The sequence below is a fragment of the Monodon monoceros genome, unplaced genomic scaffold (genome assembly GCF_005190385.1).
Source record: "Monodon monoceros isolate NGI ecotype Baffin Bay Population unplaced genomic scaffold, NGI_Narwhal_1 Super_Scaffold_3, whole genome shotgun sequence".
Classification (NCBI taxonomy): Eukaryota; Metazoa; Chordata; class Mammalia; order Artiodactyla; family Monodontidae; genus Monodon; species Monodon monoceros.
In genome coordinates, this window is record NW_021703780.1 from 1,276,639 (window position 1) to 1,302,925 (window position 26,287).

Genomic DNA, 26,287 nt, shown 5'->3' on the forward strand with positions numbered 1-26,287 from the left:
ACATACCCAATTTCAGAAAAAGACTCTCTGACAGTTAAAACACACATGTGCGTGCGCTGAAACCAGAGGTGTATTTTATTTACACCAAAAACACATTCTGAAGGGAAAAAGACCTCCATAAAACCCATCGAACTGGCCTCTTCTTTTCTCCAGTTATCCACGTCCCTTAGGGATAGCTAAGGACGGCTTACCTCTGCATGCACAGCAATTATATTCACCAATGCTTCTTTTAAGTAGTTTCTGACACCTGAAATCAGATGGGGGAGGGAAAGGCATTTAGTGGAGACACGAGTGTGGGCGCTGCTGTGGCTGCCCCTGCCCCACACCTTCCAGGAGAGACGGAGGTGCAGCACTGGCCCAGGGCGCCTGAGAGCCAAATGGTCCGAGGGCTACGTTTGGTCAAGTTATTTTAAAAAAAGGTTAAATTAATTAGGAGTTTTCTTTCATTGTTTTTCCATTTCTGTCATTGTTCTGTTCTCTGTAATTGCTGATCAGTCTGTCAAAAGTGGAATTTAAAACTGCCCTTCAGTTTCTTCATACACATATTCTTCATATGTACACACACACACACACACACACACACGCACACACACACACCCCACCCCCGCCAGACAAAACCCAGAGGACAGAAGGAGGATATTTACCAAAGTTTATGAAACATATGCTAAACATCTACTATAGCATCTTACTTCCAAATAAAAGTCGAATTATTATGCAGAATGACTATTTTGATCTTAAAAAAATTAGTTCTGGGTGAAACTTCTGAAAAAGACACACTCCAACCTGATTGTGTAAAGCAAGTTAGAGACTGGACAAACCCACGACTTCAGGATGGCACGGCTGCCCTCCAGGGCGGGCGCACACGAGAGGGCAGAGCGCAGTCTGCAGGCAGCGGGCATGGGTTCAGTCCAGCCTCCTCTCTACAAGCAGTGACCTGTGGCAGGAAGACAGGGACCCAGCTTCGCCTTCTATCGACAAGAGTGTGAGAACGCACCCGTGTGGGGCTGCAGTGAGGGGGTCCTGGCGTTCACAGGGCTCCTTAAGAGCTCCTTCGCTATTTTGCAAGAAAAAAAATATAAAAACAAAATGCTGCTTTATTGTAACTCCAAAACAATGGCTTTCACTTGGAGTGGAATATCTCAGGATTCCTTCTAGAATTAATTGCACAAACTGACAATTCCTTCTCTACAAAACAGAAAATCCTACTGTATTGCAAAATCATGATGATGTTGAGGAGGATCTTCTCCCATAATGTCGTCCAAGCTACTGATTATTCAGGGAAGTTGAACTGCAATCACCTTGTTGACGTGGCATTTGCAGATTCTCAATACACAGCCAGCTTCTGGTTCTGCCATGTACCCTGGTGTGTAAGGAGGCACACGGCTTTTCTTCTGAGGAGCCAACCTCATAAATATTTCTTGGGGATATGGAGGTGCAGGCGTTTTTAATTCTATTTTGCTGACGGAGTAACTGAGAAAACTGGTTGAAGAATAATGAAATACAATCCAGAAACAGGTCGATTCTTCCTGAGAGAAATGACAGCTGCAGAGTAACAAGTCTTCATATCAGCGAAGGCGGAACACATGACTTGTGCCGACGACCAGGAAAGCTTTCTGCCCGCAAGAGGAGGGCTGTCCCCCAGGGCCCCAGGCTGGGCATGAGGCAGGCCACAAGCACGGGGCCCATAGGCCTCAGCCGCCATGCTCGGGTGAACTCCGTGACCACTGAACTCAGGTCTCGAGTCTTTAAACTGCAACAGTGTGGAGGGCTGGCTCACGCATGTACAGAGAGAAAACGCAGTTACTAGAAGTTCGGCCCGACACTGGGCCAGTGAGGGTCTGAGCCAGAGGAGGGGCTCCCACGGCCTCTGTCTCCATGAAACCGGGGTCCTGTCAGTGTTGCTGGGACCAGCACCAGGAGTTGGGCCCAGCCACGTGCCTGGAACATGAGGGCAGCTGTGAGCTCCTCAGGTTCTTCAAGGGAACAGAGACGAGTGGGGCCAGAGAGCTGCCTGAGAAGCAGAAAATCGAACTTAGGACGAAGCAAGCTGAGGTCACGTGTGGGCGACCGCTCGCCCTGGGCTCGATGCCCACGCTGCCCCAGAGAAGGCGGCTCCTGGCAAGAGCACGGGTCTAGGCGCAGCCATTAAGCCCCCCCAGGAAGAGGTAAATCTAACTCACTAATCCAACCCCAAACACACAGCTGTGGAGGTAAGAATAAGAGTGCAGGTGCTTCTAAGAGTCAGGACCATGTTTGCGTTGATAGAAAATTTGAAAAAGCAATCGAGCTTCCCGTTTTATGTGGCTACAGGGTAACACGCTGGGAGGAGCATAGCGCCTCAGCCTTGCACAAGTAAGAACACTTTATCTTTCCTGGAGACTTTCCTTTGATGAATAGAAAGAATAAAATAATTACCCTCCTCCCAAACAACTCTTTCAAGGAGTAACACTGGAGGGACTTCCCTGGTGGTGCAGTGGTTAAGACTCTGTGCTCCCAATGCAGGGGTCCCGCGTTCGATCCCTGGTCAGGGAACTAGATCCCACATGCATGCCACAACTAAGGAACCTGCAAGCCACAACTAAGGAGCCCGCCTGCCGCAACTAAGACCTGGTGCAACTAAATAAATATTAGGAAAAGAAAAGAGGGGGTAATGTTGGAAACAGAGAAGGGAAAAGCTGTGGTCCTGGGATGAGAGGACATACAGCTGCTCCTGAACCATCACACGTCACATCAGGAGGGGGGGCAGGGGGCCCACAGTCCCATGAGGAGGGGGCAGGGGGCAGCGGCAGATCTGAAAGAGCAGGCGGCCCCAGGGAGCTCGCGAGACATGATCACAAACTCCGGAGCAACACACGTGCTGGTGTGGTAACAATAAAAACTTAAAAACACAAAAATCAATCATTGACAGCCTCCCTCCAAACAGCTAATCGTTGTGCTGAAACTGGTTAGCGCTAAGGGAATGGATTCATTCACCCAGCGTGAATCTGCTGGTTCGACTACATGCCAGGCACACGTCGGAGGTGCTTGGGCACTGGGTCCTCCAGGCAGAATGTGCGTAAATCCCCAAAGTGCTAGTTTCCGAGTTTCACCCCAAGGTGCTGGGTGCTCATATTTGTGTCCAAGGGGCAGGGAGAAGTAATGCCAGGTGTCCACATGGAAGGGTTGTGTGCTGTAGAAACGATCGCTGTTCTCCGACAGACGCTAACCCGTGAACCATTTCCTTGCTGTCCCTGTTCTGTGACGTTCCTGAAAGGTGAGGGGTGGTGTGCGGGGGTGGCGAGGTGGAGGCCATCAGGGGCCCTGGGCTGGGGCCTAGACGCCTCGTGTCCGGGGACTGAGGTCTGAAGGTCACAAGCATGCAACAGATGAGACCACTGAGGTCTTCTGAGGTTGGAATCTCAATTCCTCCCTCTAAGGAGAGACACAAGGCCAAGTCACCCTGCTCGTGGCCCTGCTTCCCAGGCCCTGCTCTGAACCTCGCAGGGACCACACTGACACTTTCGGGTGTGTTTCTAAAGCCTGAATGCGGATTTGCTCCTTGGGTTTAACTGCCTGTTGAGTTTCCTGCTTTGAAATGTTACTCCAAATCCAACTGTAGGAGGATGTAGGCTCTTTCAAACCTGCAGCACAAGAGGCCTGGCACAGTGGAGGCACCAGAGGGCACCCCCGCTTGGGGGAAGCTCCAAGAAGAGCTGCAGGCACGTTTTGTCATCCGCATGGCTGAGGCCTCAGGGGGCAGCCGGGGAAGCTGGGGATGCGTCCGCAGGGGCTGTGGTCAGGCGCCCGGAGTGGGATCAGGAGAGGATTTTGGTTACAGTTTTCAAAGGCTCCACGACACTGACGAAGGGACCATCCTTAGTGAACTTCAGTGATACATGCTCTCTCCCCACTGCATTTATCTGTATGCTTTTACTATTATGAACATTAATGGTTAATGACGACTTTCAAGTTCATCAAGGTGACAGAAGGGACACTCAGTGTAAAGTCAGAAGACTCGGGGTCTAAGTTCTGGCTCACCTACATACAAATGATGCGGCCGTAAGATAAAAGTCAGTTCACTCTCTAGACAACTGCCTACTTTGCACAAGGTAGAAATGACAACATCTGCTTTGCTAACAAATCTGTGATGAAAATGTGATGTGTGTTTATTCCCTTCTCCTTCAAACATCTGCTGGGCACGGCCAGTGGGGTGCACCCCCGTGAGCCAAACAGGCGAGACCCTCCCTCCCCACTGAAGAGCACGCACGCACGCACCCTGGGGTCAGGACTCCAGAGAAGGCTGCCTATTTCAGGTACCATTTCTTAAGACATAAACAAAAAGTCAGCTAGAAGCCATGACCACTAGAAAATATACACTGATTTCTCTTTCTGAAACACACGGTGCAGAATCTGGACAATGCATCTGGTCTCGCCTTGAAGAAAACAAAGACAGTCTTTCTGAAACAATTTTTCAGGATCCATTTGAAAAATACAACTTAAATAAAGAAGGTATAGCAGGACAGAATATTGCTGAGGCTAAATACATTTGTTTTTAAAATACGATTTTTCTAGCTGCATCCTAAAGCAAAAAGCTTGCTCCAAATAATACAACACTCAACACTTACTAAACGCTCACTGTGCCAGATACCTAGGAAGACGCTTGGCTTATTAGAACGTATGAACACTCGGCAAATGTGCTGGCTTCAGCTTCGGCTTCAACAGCAGCGGGTCATAAATGCTGACTTGACGGGACTAGCTGGCAACGTGAGCATGTGCACAGGAAGAATAAAGCAAACGGACAAGAGCTACTTTACTGTGATGCAGTAGTTAAGTGTTTGTAGAAAGGTTCCTCCCGCACAGCTTCCCATGTTATTTAGACACAGAATGAGAGCAGCTTCTAAGTATTTACAATATTATCTCCTTGACGCTCTGAACGTGAAATTAGAATGTGTCATGATATTTGACCAAAAAGTGCCCCTAACCACGTAGCATCAGTCCAGGCCGTCACTGAGCAGTTCACCCAGTGGCCCAGGTGGGAATTCTCCACGGAGAAGGCAGAGCCCAGACCTTCTGGGCAAGAGCCTCTGGGCCCCTCGCAGGGTGGGCTTCTCGTAAGGGGGCCTGGACCTCAGAACATCTTTGCCAGCAATGGTCTTGTTTTTCATAAAACTCTATTTGTCAGTTACTTGTTTTAATCAAATAGAGAGGACACTTAATTTTGGAATAACTAGTAAAATTTTTATTGAGTGCCTATTAATATTACATGCCAGACTCTATTCCATGTGCTGGGGACATGGAGTGACCTCAAGAACAAACCCACAAAACACAAAGGCCCCCTCCTCACAGGGCTTACACACCACTGGGGACACACCCAGATTGGAAAACGTGGCCACCTTCCACAGGAGAGAGCCTCACTTCATCTCTGAAATAGCCCCCAGAAAGCAAGTGCCTGAAACAAAACTGTTTGGCAGCAGTAGAACAGAGGGCTTCTGTCTGATGAGAACCCTCAGCACTGTTTGTGGAGAAATGCTCCCCGACAGGTGGAAAGGAAGCAGCGCTCCTATGTGCCAGTCCCAGCTACAGCCTGTAACAGGTGATGCACAGGGGGGCACGGAATGACGTGGATTTAAACCCTGGCTGGAAAACCAGTTAATTCACTGAAACTTCAGGTTTTCCTTGAAGTATGGGAAAATGCTCATTCAATTAAAAAGTGATACACAGGCAGATTTGAGTCTTCTTATAAGTTTGGCAAACCACTAGGCAGACCTCTCTAGAGAATGGCCACATTAAAGAACAGAACAGTGAACAATTTTGAATTGATCAAGCCTACATTCTTAATTTAATTTGAAAAAATTAATTGCTCATTGTAAGGAATTAAGATACAGAAGCGTAAGTTTCCTAATAACAAATACAAGTCCAATAAGCTTTCCCTTTATCCTTCTCCCTAGTTTGGTGTGTATTCTTCCAGATGTTTTCCAACGAATATAAATTTTTTCCCTAAAAAATGAGATTACCGTACACATTCTTTTCTTGAAACTTACTTGCTTCCTTCCATGATGTACCATACACACTCTTCCATGCCAGTGTGCACACACTGACCTTACAGTTTTCAATGGCTGCCTGGTATTCTACAGCACAGATCTGCCATAAGGTATTTATCTTCTTATTTATCTGATTTATTTGTTTTATTTTTCACTTTATTTATTCATAACTTACTCTCCTACTACTCGACAGTCCTGTTGCCTTTCAGTATTGACCGTCATAAATAACGACACAACCATATCAGACCTTGTATTCTCGTAGAATAACTGACTTAAGACACCTTGTAGAAGTGGAACTGCTGAGTCAAAGGTTTTGGGTTTTGACTGGTTCTGTCAACCTGTCATTGAAAAGGCTATTCAAGATTAAACTCCTGCGTCTTCATGCCTTTTTACTTTCTTAACTTGGATTCTCTAATTACTATAATTAATAATAACCATAATACATGCTCCTCAACTCTGATGATGACAAAACTTTCCATTAAAACACTAGAAGAAAAATTCAAGCGAAATGCAAAGGTCAAAGGAAATTTACTGTGTTGCACAAGACTTATACTCAATCTGACTGTATAAAGAGTATCTGAGAAAGAGCTGGACAGAAAGACAGTGCATGTACAGAAAACACCGGTACCCCCCTGACCTGTACCAGGAACACAAGCTTTCCTCTGAAGCATTTCCTGTCACATCCTCCAAACACAGACTGGTCTCTAGGTGCCCTGCCTCATGTTGTTTTGAAACACGATAGTCAGTAATAAAAGCAATCTAACTCTGGAAACTCTGGAGATACTACCTACTTTATAAACCACATTTCCTGTTTTTAACCCTTATGCCCTAAATCAGCTACCAGTCCTAGTCTACAGATAAAAATAGATTGCAAAATACTATAAATATCCCACAGTGTACTATTTTTTTGGTCAAACTGAAACACTACATGAAAGAACTTTGGGGTATTTTTTTTTTTCAAGTAAATATCTATTCAATTACAGTGTGAAAATACATTATTGAAATTACTGCCTATTAAAAAAAAAGGCAACCAGAACGGTATCAATACTGTTGGACAGATTAAAAAGGCCTGAACATTCTGCAACAAAATCAGCTTTTGTTGGAACAGAGAACGGGCTTTTAGGTCCAAGTCTTTATGTTTTAGTTCGCGCTTTCTTAAATTAATGACCTTTTCTAAATTGATAAATGTCTTCTGAAATGTAGAGGATTTTTAAATGAATACCTGGGGTGGAAAGGACACCCTTCACGTGTAGTATATGAACGAATGACATGGCCTGTACAGTTTTCTGTTTTCTTTCTCAGAATCCTTTCATTTTTTTGCTTTAATTATCTCCTAGCTTTTAAATATGAATAAGAAAACTTTTCCCTATGAAGACAAAACAAAATATCACCAGCAGTGAAAATAACAGTAAAATTATTTCATAGCTTATTTTTTCCATTTGTAAGAAAGGATTTATACTCGTAAGAGTTTAGCCTTCATAAATTTCAGAGACAAGGAGCTTTGAAGAGTCCAATATGGGTAAGGGAATCACAACCTCTCCCACTTCAAAGTTAAAGTCTGATGTGTAAAACTACATGAATTATGTAGTCTATGAATTATACTAACCTAAAATATTACAGAACACTTTATACATTTAGCATGAAATATCAGTTTCAACACTGATACACTGAATTTTAGACTTAAAGGTATAAAAATTTGATTTAACATAAATCAAATTCCTTTGTTTCAATTTCTTCTTTTGGCAGAGAAAAATTGTTTTCATTAGAAGGCAACTTCAGTTAGAAAAGTGAAAGTGACAAGAAAGTAGAACTCATTCTACGTATGCAAATGTGTTTCACACTGTGAGGTGTTACAGTTGTATATAATACTTCATAAAGGTCTGTGGTACTGATAGCTTCAAATTTCAAAATCTCTAGGAGTATTTTTTTTCCCCCAAGAATGACTTCAGTGGAATCAAACTTAATAAATGCTTATGAGAGAAGCCAGGCCGAAGAACGTGGCTCTGGAGCCCGACAGCTTGGTTCAGGACTGCGGCCCCACTACTTAGCCCGTGGCCGTGGATGCACACGCGCGTGGCCACTGCAGGTGGCTCGGCCCGAGCGGCCCCGCCTCTGACGCTGGAGCCATCAAGGTGGAGCAGAGCACCGAGTCCTGGTCTCAGTACAGGGCTCCACCCACAGTGTGAGAAGTGAAATCCAATTAGGGTAAGTTTCTGCCATTGAACCAAAGAAAAGACCTTGGAGTCAAAAACAGTGGAGTTGGAATAAAGTGGAAGGCAGAAAAAAACATGAAAGCCAAGAGTTAACTTGGATTTTAGTCTTCATTTACACAATAATGGGTCTTTTAAGTCAGCATTTGGAGAAGCCTAATTGTGAGGGAGGGACCCACAGGCCTGGTCTGCACCTGCTCCGGGAGGCCGGAGAGGTCAGGAGACGTCAGCTTCCACCCCTGGGCGAGCCCGGCTCCCAGACTCCCGCAGGGATGCCTGCAAAGCCACAGGCGGCTCCCTTCATTGACAGGATGTTGCTTCTCTGACCCCAGAGCAAAATCTTCACTCCAACATCTCAGATCCACATAATTTTTTCTCTTGAAAATTTTACTGACAATTACTTAGCTGCTCTTCCATCTTCACTGCCAAAGCTGCTGTTATCACTCTACTGAATTCGTTGCTTAGGGCCCGGTAACAGGTTTGTGCAGATTCCTTATCCTAAAATGAATGCAACCCTTTATTCTTCCCAGTATCTTTATCATTCATGACTATAAATCTCACAAGTCTGCCATGCTTTGAGATGATCCCGAATCAGCCACTGCTGGTCCAGGGAAAGGCAGGCCGGACATGCCCCGGCCTCCTGCCAGCCTCTGCCGGTCTCTGCAGCCGGGGAGCCTGGGAGGCTGGGGTGGGTGGGCCGTGCTTGGGAGAGAGGAAGACGCACCTCAGACAGAGGAAGGCGGAAAGCGCTTTCTAATCTAACTATTTACAAACGGTAGGACATACAAAGTTACACGGTACTGTTGCCCCTCTGGTCTGACCCATTTCCTCACCCCCCGCACCTCTCCAGTCAGAAGACAAAGTTAGACTCTGGAGACAGAACTGGGCTGAAGACACAGCTGTACTGCTCTGAACAAGCCACAGACTTTTCTTACTCTCCAAGTTTAAAAAATCTGCCCAATAGGGAAAATACTGTCTTAGGCCAATGGGGTTGTGGGGAGGTGGGTCACTCAGGTGTCTCAGCTCTCAGAGGCCCCCCTCAGCACAGGGCAGAGAGAGCAGAAACCACGCGGCCCTCGGGCCCCGGGCTCCACAGGGCATGCCTGTCCTCCGCGGGCCGTGCAGGACCACCCCTCCTGGTGAGGAAAAGGGGACTCTGATGAACAGTGCATCACAGTCAATTTTTTTAAGCTTTACATTTGACCACACAAAAAGCATTTCTGAATTGAAATCAACGAGTTAAAGGTCTGAGTCTGAGCTGGCTTTCAGAGCTGAGAAAGTACAAAGCGCCGCACAAAGATGTGAGTTTGGAAGAGGTGTCAAGTGGCCATACTTGCTAATCATGACGTTCTGCTGTCGAGGTTTTTAAGTCTGCCAACGGGAGTTCTCTCTTTTCAAAGTAAGTAGAACTCACACGTAGGGAAGCATGTAACTCCTGTGTACGATGTGATGCTGCGCGTGCCCCGCACACACAGGTAACCAGCATCCCGAGGGAGATGCAGCAGGCCCTCCTGCGCCCCGCCCCTGTCGCGCCCATACCCGGCAGCTCGCCACTACCTGACCTCCACCTCCCCTGGGCAAGGTGCTGGCTTTCACACAGGCAGAGGGATGAACTTCCACAGGAGGAGCACAGTTTGCGGCTCCCCTCAAGGTTACGGCCTGGTTTTGTGTGGGAGGGTCTCCCTGCCACACAGACCTTGACTGGACGAGGACATCACGCTCATGCACCCACCCCACTGGCTGGCGGGCCGGCGGGCGGGCTCTGGAGCCGCTTCCAGCCTTTGGCTACCTCAGGCAGAGCTGCAGTGGAGGCTGCTGTCTGCAGAAACACCCACCACAGCGCCCTGGGGTGGGGCTGGGTCCCTGCCAAGGGGCCTGGTTGCCCCCGCGGCTCCGCCAGTCTTCCCGCCAGTCTTCTCGTGCGGAGAGGAGAGCAGGGCCCTGAGCGCCGCCACACACCCCGCCGTCCACAGCAGTTTACGTGCTGTCTTGCTGGACGGTGGCCCACGTATCCCAAAGCAGCACGTGCTCTAGTTTAAAGAAAGGGTTTCCACGCCTATTTTCCTTAGCATAAGATGAAAAAGCCACAGCACAAAGGAAAAAAAGAGAGAAAAGTCCAAGAATGTACACCAATTTCTCCTTCATTAATACAACCCGAGCGTGCAGCGCAGGCGTGTTCACTCCTTTGACTTCCGTCACATCTGAAGCCTCTGAAGGTGTCTTTGTGATTTCGTAAGGCCTATCATCACACTCCTTCAGTACACAGACCTGCTCAGACCGACACGCGTTCCACGTGTCATCCTGAAGTCCTTACTACTGTAATCAGAGGCCATCACACCATCTGCAATCAGAAATGACAGCAACTGCAAAAATGAAAAACGCGTTTTCAAATATGTCATGTTCATGAATCTACCTTGGTTGTCACTCAAACAGTTTGATTATTAGTATGAGATATTAACAGAAAATTGAAGTAAACTGATCCAAAAGAAAACTCACATCCCAAGTAAACTTCCTGCACAACGTGAAGATTTTATTCGCATCACCTTTCATTTGCTCCTAGGGACAGGAACTGCTTTGCTGATGTCTTCCTCCCGTCACCTAACACCTAGCCTCAAACCGTCCCACCATTGGCCTGTTTACACGGTGGAGAGATGGGGGGTTTGCCCGATTAATCCCCTCACTGATAAACGAGACAGAGAGACAAGTCCCAGTTTTGTCAACCAAGCGTCCTCGGCTTCAGGGGAGGGAAGCAGGTCTCTGAGCCCCTCCAGGCCTGTGGGTCTCCTTTCTACTGTGGACTCCCAGGAAACATTTGAGACATTATTGTTTTAAAAACACACACTCACAAGTTTCGCACCGGAATGTGCAGAATAACAGCCATCAAAGTGGCTGTTGTTAAGCTGCACTCCAAGTGGTTAGGAGTGGTTGGCCTTTGCTGCTTGTTATCAAGGGAAGATGGTTACGGACGTTTTTGCCTGGTGTTGGGAGAGACACAGACAGGGACGTCATTTCTAGCCCCGGCTGGACAGGCTAGAGGAAGTGAAGCGTCCCGAGGCTGCTCTATGGTTTAGTTTTCTCACGGAGCCCAAAAGGTGTGCATCCTCCTCTCTTGGACGAGAGCAAGCCTGGCAGGTTCTGGGTGCGCGGTACGGTCAGGCCGTGACGCTCCCCGGCACACAGGGCCTGGGCCAGGCCATAAGGGTCTGTCTGGCGGAGGAATCCCTTCCTTAGATTCTGTTAACCACTAATATATCAAAGCACTTTTTTGTTAAGAAGTCGAAATACAACATTTGGAATCATATGAACCTCAGCTTTCTATTGTGATAAATAATGTTTTAAGTAACTGGGAAAGTGAACACTTGCCACCATTTTCAGGTTAAAGCAACAATTTGGAGTTGTCTGCTCACTATGCTACCAATGCACCCCATCTATCCAAACACTAAAACCCGCAGCTAAGGCCGAGAGCAGAGGCATTCAAGTTAATCAGTGTTCTGCAGCCATCTTCTGTACTAGAACTAGGGGAATATGAGCCATGGCTTTGGTTCTGAGGAGGAATCAGGGTGGAGACTAACGTAGCTACAACATCTAGGCTAAACTCACAAAAATGACGGCCCAATGCCCTGTCGGTCGAGCTGTCAGTGTCCCCAGCGTGGGGCCGGTGTGCTTGCTGGCTGGGCTGTGGCCAAACGGAGGGGCCGGCACAGCTGTCAGCTCACTGTGCCAGGGCACCGGGCCTCCACTGGCTCTCAGGTCGTGCCCCGAGTCGGAGACCAGAACAAAGGCAGACCCTCCAGCGCCCTTTAAAACTCCTCACACAGAACTGTCTGAAGACAAACACTTGTAAGTTCAGAGTGAGCATTAACCTCAAAGGTAGCCAAGGTCACAGGGAATAAAATAGCTGGGATGAAGAAAGCAATGCCAAAATGGTAGGATACATATGAGTATCCATTACTTTGCTGTTTCCCACAGCACACACAGTTGTGAAGTGTGTAAACGAGTTTTAGAAGAAGACTCTTAGGTCATAATTAGACAAAATCAGGTGAAGTGAGGAAAAAAAATCCCTAACACTGTCCATAGGACATATACTCGTAATTACAGAACATCCACGCAGCCTTCCTAAGGCCTCACTAGCCAGAGGGGACACAGCCCGCCACGAGCCGATGGGCAGGAACATGATGTTAAGCAACAGGCCAGCTGGTGCGACCTGAAGGGAAGCGGCGGCACCACTGGGACACAGGGCCACCAGGACACAGGGCCACCAGGACACAGGACCACCAGGTAATGTGGTGCTTGTCTAATCATGGACAAGCAACGGACTTTTGGGTGCGACTTAACGAGAGTGAGAGGGATGACAAAAAAGCCAGGGGGCCCCTAGGAAGGACAGAGACATAGTGTGGAAAGAGCAGAAGAAAGTTAAGAGAGAGGAAGTTTTTCCATATTTCATATCATTTCATTCCCATCCAATGGCTGGTTCCACATCTGGGAGGAGAAGGCACACACTGGGTGGGACAACTGGACCACAGAAAGCAGGGAAGACCCGGGGCCCATGGTGGGGGGCATTCCCAGCCAGAGAGGGAACAGCTTGATTATTAAAAAACAGTGACTATGACAATGAATTGAAACTCATGAAATATGCTCAAGGTATGAATTAATGAAGATAATTAAAAAAACACCTTGTTCATCACCTTTAATAAAAAAAAAACACAAGGGAACCAACTTACTCTGAAAACTCTAAATAAAGAGAAAAATCAAACATTTATCCTGCTTTTCCTACATGAACTGTACTTCAAAGTAACTAAATAGTTGATGAAATTTTTTACTTTTTAATTTCGTGCTCCAGCTACCAATCATTAGTTTGCAATCTCTAAGGAAACAACAGATCATGGCAACAATTACCCATGGCGCTAAAACCATTAGATGACAAGTTTATGACAAAATTTTAAAGGGTGGAGCAAGCTGGTAACACTTGAATCCAGTTTTCAATCTTAATATCACAAACATGGAGACAATCAAACGTGATGGACCTGCTGGTGGCAGAAAGCAAATTAAAACAAAATTGAACCTGAAACTGATAAAGCTTCTTTATTAACCACAAGTTCATAGGAAACACAAGGGACAGAGGAACATGTGAAATGACACCATGAGGAAACAATAAGAAAAATCCAGAAAGTGAGAATATCTATAAGAACCACCTGATTTAGTCAACAAATAAGCTGAAGAGGGGGCCCTAGAGAAAGAAAAAAGAAAAAAACTTAAGAGACACAGCAAGTAAAAGCAACACACAGACCTTGACAGAATCCTGATCCAAGCAAACGATCTAAAATAAAGCTCTTCTGAGAATTCTGGACACTGACTGGATATTTGCTAAAATTAATGAATTATTATTTGTTTCCAGATCTGATAATGGTACTGAGGTTATGTTTTTAAAGAAATCAGTCCTTATCTGATCTGTGTGTAGATGAAATGACCCTTCATCTGGAGGAGGGGGCAGAAGACTGGCCCTGCTGAAGCTGCCACGAGGTCAGGAGCTGCGCTTCCCTGCTCTATTGTGATAAATGTCTAGGAATGTCCAAAATAAGTTTAAACAATGGCCTTTGCAAAACAGCACGTTAGTTTACCCTGGTGCCAAACAGCTATCAGTTTCAGACACAATAAAATAAATACTTCAACAGATAAAACATGCAATGAAGAAAGTATGTAGGGCCACAGGTCCTCTCAAGGTGAATACATTTCACACTGAATACCATCAGAGCCAACATTTAGCTTTACTGAAAAATGCTTGGCAGACAAACTGTAACCAAATGTCCGAAGCATTGTATAAACGGTTTCACAGCACTGACACTGATGCATGAAACTGCTTATAAAAAAGGAGAAAATGGCTGGGAAAAAAAGTGAAGTTAAATGATGAAAGTGTGTTTAAAAAAAGATGACTGACTAGGACCATCCTCCTTTGAAAAATGTAACATTGCTTTTCTCTCATAAATAGATGAAATATAAGTTTATTAATATCTACCTGACAGTATGTTTTAAATGAAATTAAGAAAAACAGTCCAAGGAATTGATAAAACTACTCCTTCTGAGAAGTTCAGTACCGGGAAAGACTACTGACTTGGATGTCTCTCTTCAAAGGTGGAGTTCAGGCGACCGGCATCTGTTTCGATCAGAAGCAGATGCGATAGTTTGCCAAAGTACCCCATGACCAGGGCGCAGGAAACCTGTGGAAGACAGGCACGAGAGGACAGCCGTGTCACTGGGTGTTACCACCTGTGTTCCACATTCGAGAAGAGAAGAGATTTCTAGAGTGTCCAACAAACAGCACCAAGAATGTGATGCTCGTAAAGGCGCCCTCAGAATTCTGCAAGCCTCAGTCTTCAGAATAATTCTGGAAAGGTGAAATGACATTCAGAGACCTTTGGTGTTAGGATTTTTTCATTTTACACATAGATATAAAATTTTACAATATTCTAATTATTTCTGAATGGGTAGTCCACACGTTATTTTTGGTAACCGTTTTCTTATGTACTCAACCAAAGTTCTCTTCTTTAACATTAGCTGAATTAAGAGACAATTCAATGCGACATTCTGTTGAAAATACCTACCAGGGTAAAAACTAAACTGTAAATTAGTATTTTACTTGCTTGAGTAATTTCTGCCGAGGTGTTTCTCATTCACCAACCAACTGATGGACCAAGTCTGTCAGGGAAGGATCTCCCTGTGCTGGGTACCACCAAGGGCTGCAGGCATGGAGGAGGGGTGGCCTGGGGGCCTGGAGACAGTGGGGTGGGGCTGAAGGGGAGCATGGGAGGGAGTGAGGGCCTGAGGGCTGCCCCGCCCCCTCCCGAAACCAGAGGCAGGCTGTGGGCTGCAGAGGGAAAGACGTCTTTGAGTCCCCTCCTTTTCTACAGACCGTCTCTGTAACTGACCCTTGAACTGCTGGCTGCGGTATTTTATTTGCAATAGGAATTAATATTTAGATTCTGAAGTAATTCTGCTTCCTTGTTTACTAATGGGACAAAACAAGTTTTTTGTTTGCTGAAATCAGCTCCTACCTCTTGTCCGCACACCCAGAGCCAGCCACCTCTTGCTGGAAGTTCACGTCTGGTGCTTTAAAGGAGAACGGCGTCTCCCTGCCCTTCTGGTTTGAGTGGGGCTTCCCAGAGGGAGGGACAGCCTTCGTCCACCTCTGGCAGGGTCAGCAGTGCATGGGGGTTTGTCCCCTGCTTCTTTGCTACCCCTGCCTGTGGGAGGTGGCGAGCAGGCAGAAGGGCTACTTCTCGGAGGGGCTGGGCGAGGGGTCTGGGCTCTCACTCTGACCCTCCGGCACCGGCCTTCTCACCTACTGGCTCTTGCGTCTTATTCTTCAGTCGGTTCGAAATTTGGACAGAGAAGAAGACTGTTATTCATCGGGATTCCCCAGGCCCCAAGATTCAGACGGTGTTTTTCTTTCTTTCCCTCTGTGCAGGCGGAGGTAGCGATGGGGCCAGAGTCCCTTCTTTCCCCTCCTCCCTGACACTGGACACGATGACTCATCTATCAGGAGGATCCAGAAAGCAGGATCGCAACAGCCCTGTTCCAGCATTTAGTAAACTCCCCGAGAACTTTCAGAAAAAGATTTTCCCTACGCGTGGTTACAGTTTAACAACTATTGAGATGAATGTTTAAATGGAGGTGCTGATTTGATGAGATAAATGGCAGGCAGCCTGGCCACTACCTCAGAGTTCTTCATGCTAACTAAGTGCGATTAGTTAGAGGTAAGTGCAATTAGCTCACTGAAATACAAGGATCCAATTAAAATCACAAGAGTATTAGGAGAAAAGTGTTGGGGGAAGAAAACATACAATAACCAATCAAGATACTCTTCGCATGGCAGTGGAAATATATTTTCTTTAGGTAACTGCAGAAACGATGATAACTTTAAAAAAATGAGATGATTAGACGGTCAATGAACAGCACAGAAGCTATTTTTCACATTCCCTCCTCCCCCAATAATGCACTGGATTTTAACTTTAAAGGATAAAAAAAATACCTCAAGGGCTCCAAGATGATATAATTTAAAAAAATAAATGGATATAAAAATCACAAGAGAACAACGGATCTATTTTAGTTTTTTTGCCACCTCATGCTGTGTGATCTTTTTCACCAAAACACCTGCCCTCACACATACCGCCAACCGCCCCATAACAAACACAGAAGCACGCACCACCGGTACAGACGCCAAGGTTATGACGTGGTCTCGGGAGCTGCCCTGGGGGTGCTGGTGCCAGGGCTCCCCCACAGGGCGGGGAGCAGCGCTGGTCCCTCCTGAGTCCCGCCCTGCTCTCCTTGGTGCCACTGGGAGCAGGCCACATGACTTGAGGGGGGACACGGGTGCATCCCAACTCCCCCGGGTCAGAGCCACCATCTCACCTCACACGCAGCACCACCCTCAGCTTCTCTACCACCTTCTAACCTTGGAAGCAGGAACAACTCGGGAAATGTGTAGAGTGCCTCGGATGTTAACAGACTTGATAATACTGGCTGAATTTGTGAATGAAAAGCAAATTCTCTATCTGTCCATGAGAGGAATATTTTCTTACAGACTTTGAGTAGTCTCAGTATTCCAAATACTGGATCTGACATATGACTGATGTGGAAATCATTCTGCTCCGGGTTCCATGCATCCCACACAAGTAGTCGGCTGACCACGCTAACATCCGGCACTCCACTCACTCACATCACCGATGACATAAATGTCTTCCCTCCTCCCGATAATGTCAATGACTACAATTAATAAAAAGGCCTTTTGAGTTAAAAATCAGTTAAGTACTTTACCTTTATAAAAATGGTTAATTTTAAATTCATTTATTAAGTATCTTTAGGAATATATGTAAACTTGAATGCCTTTTAGACAGAACACCAATATTTAAGAGAAAATTTTAAGAAAGATTATTTTTCTTATTCAATATGTTTTAAAGATATGAACTTCCATGTGTATTCATAAATGAAGACTAAGACCATTCTCAATTTAGCTAAAACCTATCAAATGCAAATACTCAGAGCTCTTAATAACTGCAGGTAAGAATAACGACACAGTCAGTTAAGTGACTCAGAACTAACCAGAATAATCTTTCCTGACACATATACAAATAAAGAGGTGAGAATTTAAATATCCAACTGTCAGGTTAAAAAAAAGCATAGCTATGGGGCTTCCCTGGTGGCGCAGTGGTTGGGAGTCCGCCTGCCGATGCAGGGGACATGGGTTCGTGCCCCGGTCCGGGAAGATCCCACATGCCACGGAGCAGCTGGGCCCGTGAGCCATGGCCGCTGAGCCTGCGCATCCGGAGCCTGTGCTCCGCAACGGGAGAGGCCACAGCGGTGAGAGGCCCGCGTACCGCTAAAAAAAATAAATAAATAAAAAGCTTTAACGAATATCTCTTCTTGAATCGTGAAATTAATCAACTGAATTTCTTTTAAAAATCACCACAAACAGTATCAGAAACTAAATTTATTGCTAACTACTGCAATAAACAATCGGTTACCTACATGATTTGTAAAATTCAGTTTTGGATGAAATTTTGGAGATGAAAATTCTAAAGATAATACTAAAGTTGTTAATTGAAATTATTTTGGAAGACTGAAGTCAAACTATTTTGGCTGTTCACCCTACACGAGGTCTCAAAACTTCAGTCATCTTTAAAGAAACTAAAAATCACTATATGACTATGCGAGACTGAAGTTCAGTTGGGGATCACGAAGTCAAAGCTACACCAAGAACAGAACTAAATACAGTTTATAAAAGTGAAACCAAAACCAACAATTTCTAAGAGGCTTCGGAACCAGAGAAATGGTAAATGAATGGCTGACAAAGCAGTGGTGTATGCGTCTGCTCTGGAAGTTTATCTGAAAGACAGAGCCACAGGCCTCAATGCCACAAGGCCAGCAGAAGCTTAATTTTGTATAAAAAGTGGCCCCGATAATGATGACATCATTTTGTATCCATCGTCACTCACGCGAGGGCTGGGAAGATGGGAAGTGGCAGAGAAAGGACCCCAGGTCCCTTCAAGGCAGGATCTGGACAGTCTGAGTCAGTCACCCACCTGGAGGCAGTGGGACCCAAGACCCTAAGAACCTGGCACTGCCCTTCCCACACCCTCGTCCTCACAAGGATTGAGCCAGACACACCTCAACTGTCCCTGAAGAGCACAGCGATGCTGCACAGAACTGCTCATGTGTCAGGTATCCCTGACATGCATGTTTTAATTCAAATGCAATTGCTCAAGATCTAGGGATGCACAAAGCTTCCACAGGAAGCAAGTGCTAACACGCTCACTTCGGTTAAACAAATATGAACACCCACCGTGTTGTATTTATTAAAAAGTGAACAAGAAGATTAATGGAAACGAGAACATCACGATTTACTTTCCTATCGGAAAAACAACTGAGAAAAATCACTGTGAACCACAGAGCAAGTACTCAGAAGATAAACTGAGGCATGACCTGCACGTCACTGAGGCTGTAACCTGTGAACTCCCACCCTCAGCTCGCAGCACAGGAGCCGGGGGCACAGTGACTGCCCACGTGCAGGACTCAAGAGCAGGCCGGGGAGCGGGGGGGCAGGGAAGCCCCCGGAGGAGGCGTGGGAAGGGCAGAGTCCGAGGAAAGACTAGCAAGCCCAGAGGAAGCCAGCGTCCCAGGGATGCCAGGGTGCAAGGCTAGGCAGGGGAAGGAGACTGAGGGCCGGCCACCAGCAGTGGGACCGCAGGGCCCGCAGGAGGGCCATCTCTCCCAGGGAGAGGGAGCAGCCCGGGAGCACTCCGGTCACGGAGCACAAGAGCGAGCATGTCCACGGACCCAGTCATGGCACAGAGGTGGAGTCGCAGGGGTGCCGGAGATGTTGGGAGGACACGAGAGGACACGGGGCCTCACATGGAATCTCTGAGGAACCACCCAGCCGACTTTCTGAAGCTGGGCTGTAAAGAGGAGTGTGACGGGGCTGTGAGTACAGTTAGGGGGACCAGAGCTTAGGGTTCAGTGCCTGATGTCCTAGCCACCCCTCCCCGACCCTCAGGAGGTCGTAAGTAATTTGTGTCTTAGGATAGTTGACATTTAGAAGATGGTAGTAAGTATTAAGTGATAATCATAGGCGAGGCACAGGTGTTATAGGCACGCAAATGACTGAAACTGTTTGCAAGGAGTTAAAACATTTAGGATGTGCATGTGTGTGCATATGTACATACGAATGTGCAAGTGTGTGCACACGTGTGTGCACGTGTGCAGGGCCTGCTGTATAACGACTCCTTCATTTGTGAACTGGGGATTGGTTAACTGCACAAGAGCTTGGTGCAGCAGGGCCCATGTGAGGTAATTCATACACGTCTCGGGGGAAGGAGAGAGGCCCCCAAGGGGAAGCAACAGCCAGGCTGGTCTGCAGAGGCTAGGGGCCAAGCACAGAGCACAGCTGATTACTGGGTATTGTTCCCTTGAGGAGAAAATGGAGAGATTTTATTGAAAAACATTCTGCGATCTGACCCTTGGAATTCTGAACCTTTCAGTCACTGCTCTATAAAAAACTTAAATGATGAGAAGTCTGGGAATGTGAAAGGAATCTCCTCACATCTTTGTTTAAAAATTTCTCCAAAACAGGGAAATAAAAAACAGATACAGAAATACATCTATTACGTTCATGTACTGAAGAGTTACAACAGAGATTAAAAGGACCCGAAAACAACCTTGCTCACACAGGGGAACTACCTGGGAAAGCACTTGAGTGGGAGGGGGCCCCGAGTGGAGCAGGCGCGGACCCGCCGGGAGTGAGGCGGGGGGGGGGGGCAGCAAGGACACGGGCATGGCTCCGTGGGAGCTGCAAGGGGACCCCAGTTACTGAACAAATCTTCACGAGCAGGCGCCACGCACCATGCTGGAGTCTAGACAAGGGAGACATAGAACCCGGGAGGCAAGAGCCTCTGTTTGTGAATTTGCAAATTCGTGATAAACTTTTGTGGTGGCATGTCTCACCTGAACTGATAAGGATCTTGTTATCACTCCTAATCTAATATTCACCTATTTCTCTGCAGGGATCTCTACCGGGGATATAACATAATATGTGGTATGTGCACTGTTACCTTCCTAAAGTCCAAAGATACTGAAACTCCCAGTCATCTAGCCCAAGAGTTTTGAAAAGGATGGTAGATCAAAAGTTCCAGAGGCTATTGAGTTCAAAAGTTCCAGAGGTCTGTTCACATGGAGTCAGGAACCCAGCTTACACAGAAGGTGCATTTCATCACCCACCTTGGATAACTGACCACTACCCACAACCTCACGGATTTGGCTTTAAGAAGCTCAACCAACATAAAGGCAGGTGCTGGAACCACATGTACAGCCTTCTCCCTTGTAGATAATTATCTTACACATAAAATACACGTAATTCCCACAGGTTTAATCTAAAACGCCATGCCTACTCTCCACTGGCCGTGTCACCTCTGCAGGGTGGACGGCTGGTGTCCTGATATTTAAGTAGAGGCCTGAGGACAAAAGTACGCATGAGGGAGGATTACCGTCTAAGCAAAGGGAAGGACCTGGGGGAGGATGTGGGAAGTCTGGGCCACAAGAGGCCCAGTGTGCTGGAGGCGGCCGGAGGGGCCGCAGGGGGCGGGTGCCGGACTCAGTGCTGCCTGCTCTGTGGATTTTACCGCGAGTGAGCAGGAAGATGCCGCAAAAATTTTAAGCAAGTTACTGACAGGCTCTGACTTAAACTGTAAAAGGATATATTTGGGATGTGAACTGTACTCCAGTTTGGACACAGAAAAACATGGGTACACAAGAGTCCTGGCATTACAGGAAAAAGATCAATTATGGTCAGCTGTAAGCAGAAGGCTCATATGTCTATAATGATGGTGATTTCAGGAATTAAATACCTGCAGTCACATAAAATATTACTGATTTAATGATTCTGGCTCTTAGCTTAGAATTTTGGCATCACTGTATCGTTACCCTTAATATGAAAAATAACAATAAAAACCAAAGGCATTAAAGAGTAAACAATGTTATCACCATCTAATAAAAGCATCACACAACAGAAATGACAGGTGATCACAACAATTCGTTGAAAGAACGAAGGTAACAACCTGCAAGCAGGTCACTGGTACAGCCACACTCGCCTCAAAGAACCGATGGTCTAATATGAACAGAACCATTTCCACATCACGCTACATCGACATAACGATGTTAGTAGGTTGCTTGGCTTTATGTATTCTACAGTACTTCATACAAAGAAACAACTATTTGATCAATCAAAAAGTTTATTTCATTCAACAAGCAATAGTTAGTTCTAAAATATATATTATGAAGTGATTTAAGTGACTTTCATTTGATGTCAAAACGATAATACTGGAACTGTCAGTCATCCTTCTCCAGTTTAATGTTCTTTGCTAAATTATTATAATAATCTTACTCCCATACGTTTTCCTTGTATCTTTCACCTTTTTGGCATCAGTAATTGGGTCTTCCATAGAAGTGACCAAACGGCTTAAGTAAATTTTTTGATGAAGGTTGCAAGGTCATTGCATAAAACTGTCACTCACAGTCTATTATTTCTATGCAGTAAAGAAATATCATAGGAAGCAAGTGTACGTTACTGAGATGATCACACATTATGAGGTGTAATTAATTATTCTCTGGAATTTAAGAATATCTTTAACCATTTTAAGTACTAATAACCCCAAGCTACCAAAAAGTGGGTAAGCTAATAAAAATTTAAATCAACCCCTCAGTAAACATGAAAAAAAAAAGGGAATAAACAGAAAAGCATCTTCAGCCTGTACTGAGAAAAGGAAATCCATATTTACCCCTCTGGATGCATCTGGAGACTTCAGTAACTTCAAACCACCCACCTGTCGGGGGCAGGCAGTCCTTCCAGTCGAAGTAGCCTGCGTAAATTCCAGGTTCTAAGGAGCCAACGATGGGGTCTGCCTTCAATTCAATGTAGTTTTCAAAGAGTCTTTGGTCCAACTCTTTCAGTGAGGCCACGCTAACCTATAAACACAAAGAAGAGTAATTATGAGCTGTCTGCTTGAGGGTGAAGAACAAAGTAAAACAATGTAAATAAATACTTCAGTAGATTTTAACAGTTTTTACCAACTTCTTACAAAAAGGCAAGATTTTTATTTTACTTTCAGTAATAAAGACCACTCTAGTGCAGCTGTGTAACAAGATAAGAATTAGTCCTCTGTATAGACCAGGGGCCGTCTTCACAAGGTCAGCCCACATGAACTAGTTCTTGATGGAAGAGCGGGTCAGTGTCAGCCCCGTGCGTCCATGCCTGGTCTCACCAGCACCCAGGGGCCAAGGACTTGCAGAGGGGGTGGGCCGAGCCCTCAACATGGGAGGAGTGAGAATCTGGGGAGTGCAGGGTCGGGGCTGGCACTAGACTGTACTAGAGGTTGTAGACCATACAATACAGCATGAAAAGATACCAGGAAAAAAGAGCACAACTGTCCTTTCAATGCATACTATAAAGCTATCATAGTATACGTATAATTATAGTAATAATGAACACAATGTAATACTCAGTAAGAGACAGATCATCTCCCTGAAGATAACAGTTAAAACTACAAAGCCTCTGGGAAAAAGAAATTCAGGACACTGGAGCAGGTAAAGATTTTGACAGGATATGAAAGACACTAAACATTTTTAAAAGTAGATAAACCTCATCAAAATTTAAAATTTCTACTCAAAGAATATATATCTGACAAAGATATACACAGATTTCTAACATCACTAATAGAAAGGTAAACAACCCAATTAAAAAATGAACAAATGAAATGAACAGTCACTTCTAAAGACGGTACCTGAATATGAACAGCTAAATGCATAAGAAAGATGCTTAACATCACTGTTTATCAGGGAACGCCAACAAAAGCCAGGAGACGGGCTAAAGTAAAACAGAATGTGAAGTGGTAGTGAGCAAGTGGGGCACCCGGACACTCACACGTTGCTGGCTGAGTGTAAAGGATATCCCCACTTGGGAATACTCAGAGGTTCTATCAACTTATTCCATGACCAGCAATTCCACTTCTAGGTATATATGTAAGATAAGAGAGTACAAATGTCCACAGAAAGACTTTTACAGCAGTGCCCACAGCAACTTTATTCATAAAGACCTAAAACTGGAAACAACCCAAAGCCCATTACCAAGAATGAGTAAGCAAAATATGTTACCTAAACTCTGCAATAAAATAGATCAGTAATAGACACGCAATTTGGCTGAATCTCAGAAATGATTAGGTCTGAGCAAAAGCAGCCAGACACAGGAGACTACAAATTGTATGGCTCCACTTTACATGAAGTTCAAGAAAAGGTGGAACTAACCTGTGCAGACAGAAGTCAGACAGTGGTGAGAGGGGTGCCATGCAGGTGTCCCACTGCATGGGACTTGGCACAAGGAGAACATTTTATATTTTGATCTGGGTGGTGGGTACTGTGCAAAAAGTCACCAATCTAATACACTTAAGATTTATATGTTTTACTGTATATAAGGTATATCTCAATTTAAGAAAAAAGGTTGAAAATGAATGTATGCACAGATAGGTACCAGACAAATGAAACAATGAGAATCAACGATACTCACCTCATAAATTTTTTTGTGAGGATTAGAAATGATAATTTATGAGCCTTGTGTAGCACATCTAAGATACATAATAAATGCTAGCAGCTATGATTATCATTTTTCAAATGCCCTGTTCATACCACCTGAGAAGCACAGATGTCAGCTGAGTTCACCTGACCCTATTATGCAAGGATGGGGTCTGTCTATCACGAACCCACCACCTGAGAGTGATGGATGAAAGTTACATGAAAAAAAACTCTGTTAGGAAGGAAACCACAGTCCAGTAGGGCAGACAGACAAGAAAACATACAAAAGACAATGTTCACGGAATGTGGCTGATAAGGAAGCAGAGGGAGCAAGAGTGACCAGGGCACTGCTAAGGGGCTGAAAAGCTTCTCAGGGAAGGTGGGGCCGGACGGCTTCCAGGCCAGCCGTCTCTAATGGAAAAGGGGAAAAAAGGGTGCTAATTCAACAGTTATGTAATTAGAAATAGGTGTTCTCACACAGGTTTGAGCTGTGCAGGTCCACGGATATGTGGATTTTTCTCGGTAGTAAATACTACCGTACTGTACGAACCCGCAGACGGGGAGGGTGGATACAGAGGGCTGACTCTAAGTTACACGACTGGGTGGAGGGTCAGCACCCTAACCCCAGTGCATAAGTAGTTCAAGGTCAACTGTAGTTCAACAACCAGTAATAACATGGAGAAATACAGAGCGTGTTAGGAGGCAGCATTTTAGAGGCTTGTGATGATCTACCAGCTCTCTCTTTGGCAGCAACGTGCAGGTCAAGGTGCTCCGATGTCACACGTGGTCACGGGGGGCACGTCCAGGAACAAAACGCAGATGGCGGATGCCCTGCTTCCCTGGTGTCTACACAAGGGTCTGTAGCTCACTCAAAATAGTTAACGAAATGTAAAATCATCTCATTGTTGTGATTTAATGTTTCCAACTTAAATTTTCTGGTTTACTATTTTAAAAACTTTTTGGAAGGAATACTTCTAAAAAAAATAAGTTTCTGAGAAAGAAAAAAACAGCAGGAAAAAAGCCCTGTTATTTTCATTTCAAAGATGACAGAAAGAGTGCATTTAACTGAGCCAGCTCTACAGAAATAAACTCATCAAACTATAATCAGAATCTCTATGCAACTGAATCTGGATTACTAGTTTCAGTCAAATTAATATATTTTTAATTCTTTACAAACAGATGGCTGGACAGTGAACTGACATTCCTTCATGTTACTGAACCATAACTTGTCAAATGTGGACCAAATAAATGCCAAGTAAATAGTTAATTTTAAAAAATAAACCTTTAATCCCTAGTAGAGGTGGCACTATTAAAACAAAAGAGCAAGCTGTGATAAAGCAGGACATCCTGTCACTCTGACACAGAAGGACCACCTAGGACTTGCTGTCGGGAGCCACTTCCCCTCATCTTCCTTCTGCCGTGGTTCTAACCTGTGACTGATTATGATCTATATATTCCCCAACTGTTCGTTTTCTGTGAATTTTTTATAATCAAGTCAACCAGCTCACATCCCATTAATCAGGCTTCACCTGACTGCAAAAATCCCTCTCCATTTACTTGACTATAGCCTGCAGCTGACTTGGCCACCTACGCAGAACCATCTGAGGGCCACTGGAAAGCACTTTACCGCCACCATCTCCTACACTGGTATAATGTTTCAAAGTGTACTATTCCAGAGTAAGTTAATAGTTTTCCCTGACTTAGTAACAAAAACCAAAAATAGTTTCTGGGAATGAAAAACAACTTTAATAAAATGTCAACAGACAGCAAATTTCAGCAAGATTAGACATAACAGAAGCAGCAGTGGATGAGAAGAGAGATCTGAAGAAATATTCCTAACCATTACAGAGTATTTAAAGATGAGGGAAAAAACATGAAAGAAGAAGGTAAGAGACATGGAGAATATAAGGTCTGATATGATCCAACAGGAATTCTTGAAGGGAGAAAAGAGTGAACAGGGGAGAATTTTTTTTTTTTTTTGCAGGCCTCTGACTGTTGTGGTCTCTCCCATTGCGGAGCACAGGCTCCAGACGTGCAGGCTCAGCCCAGCCACTCCACGCCACGTGGGATCTTCCCGGACCGGGGCACGAACCCATGTCCCCTGCATCGGCAGGCGGACTCTCAACCACTGCGCCACCAGGGAAGCCCAGGGGGAGAATTTTTGACGAGGTAATGGCTGAGAATTTTCCAGGACTGCTTAAAAGTATCAATCAGAGTCAAGGCAAAAAGGCAAAAAGGCAAAAAGGCAAAAAGGCAAAAAAAAAAAAAAAATCATACCAAGAGACACATCATAGTTGAACTACAGAATGCTAGAGGTGAAGAAAATATCTAAAAAGTAAAAGTAGCCAAAGAGAGACTGTACTACGTCTTTCTCAGTAATGGACAGATTAAAGACCACACAAACAAACAAAAGGAACAGATATGAACAATTCACACTTTGGGTCTAAC

At 45.3% G+C, this 26,287-nt stretch overlaps 1 protein-coding gene across 5 annotated transcripts in view; it reads right to left on the reverse strand.

Moving 5' to 3' along the window:
• EXOC2 (exocyst complex component 2) overlaps positions 1-26,287 on the reverse strand; it is a 155,960-nt gene that overhangs the window by 12,391 nt on the left and 117,282 nt on the right. For 4 of the 5 annotated variants that reach the window (XM_029244250.1, XM_029244252.1, XM_029244251.1 and 1 more), the window contains 2 exons: positions 22,099-22,240; positions 192-247 (listed from right to left, as the gene is read on the reverse strand). In XM_029244250.1, the coding sequence (XP_029100083.1) occupies positions 192-247; positions 22,099-22,240 (198 nt within the window). Of the gene's footprint in view, positions 1-191; positions 248-13,006; positions 14,446-22,098; positions 22,241-26,287 lie in introns of those variants that run through there. The other variant, XM_029244253.1, reaches the window with a different exon arrangement.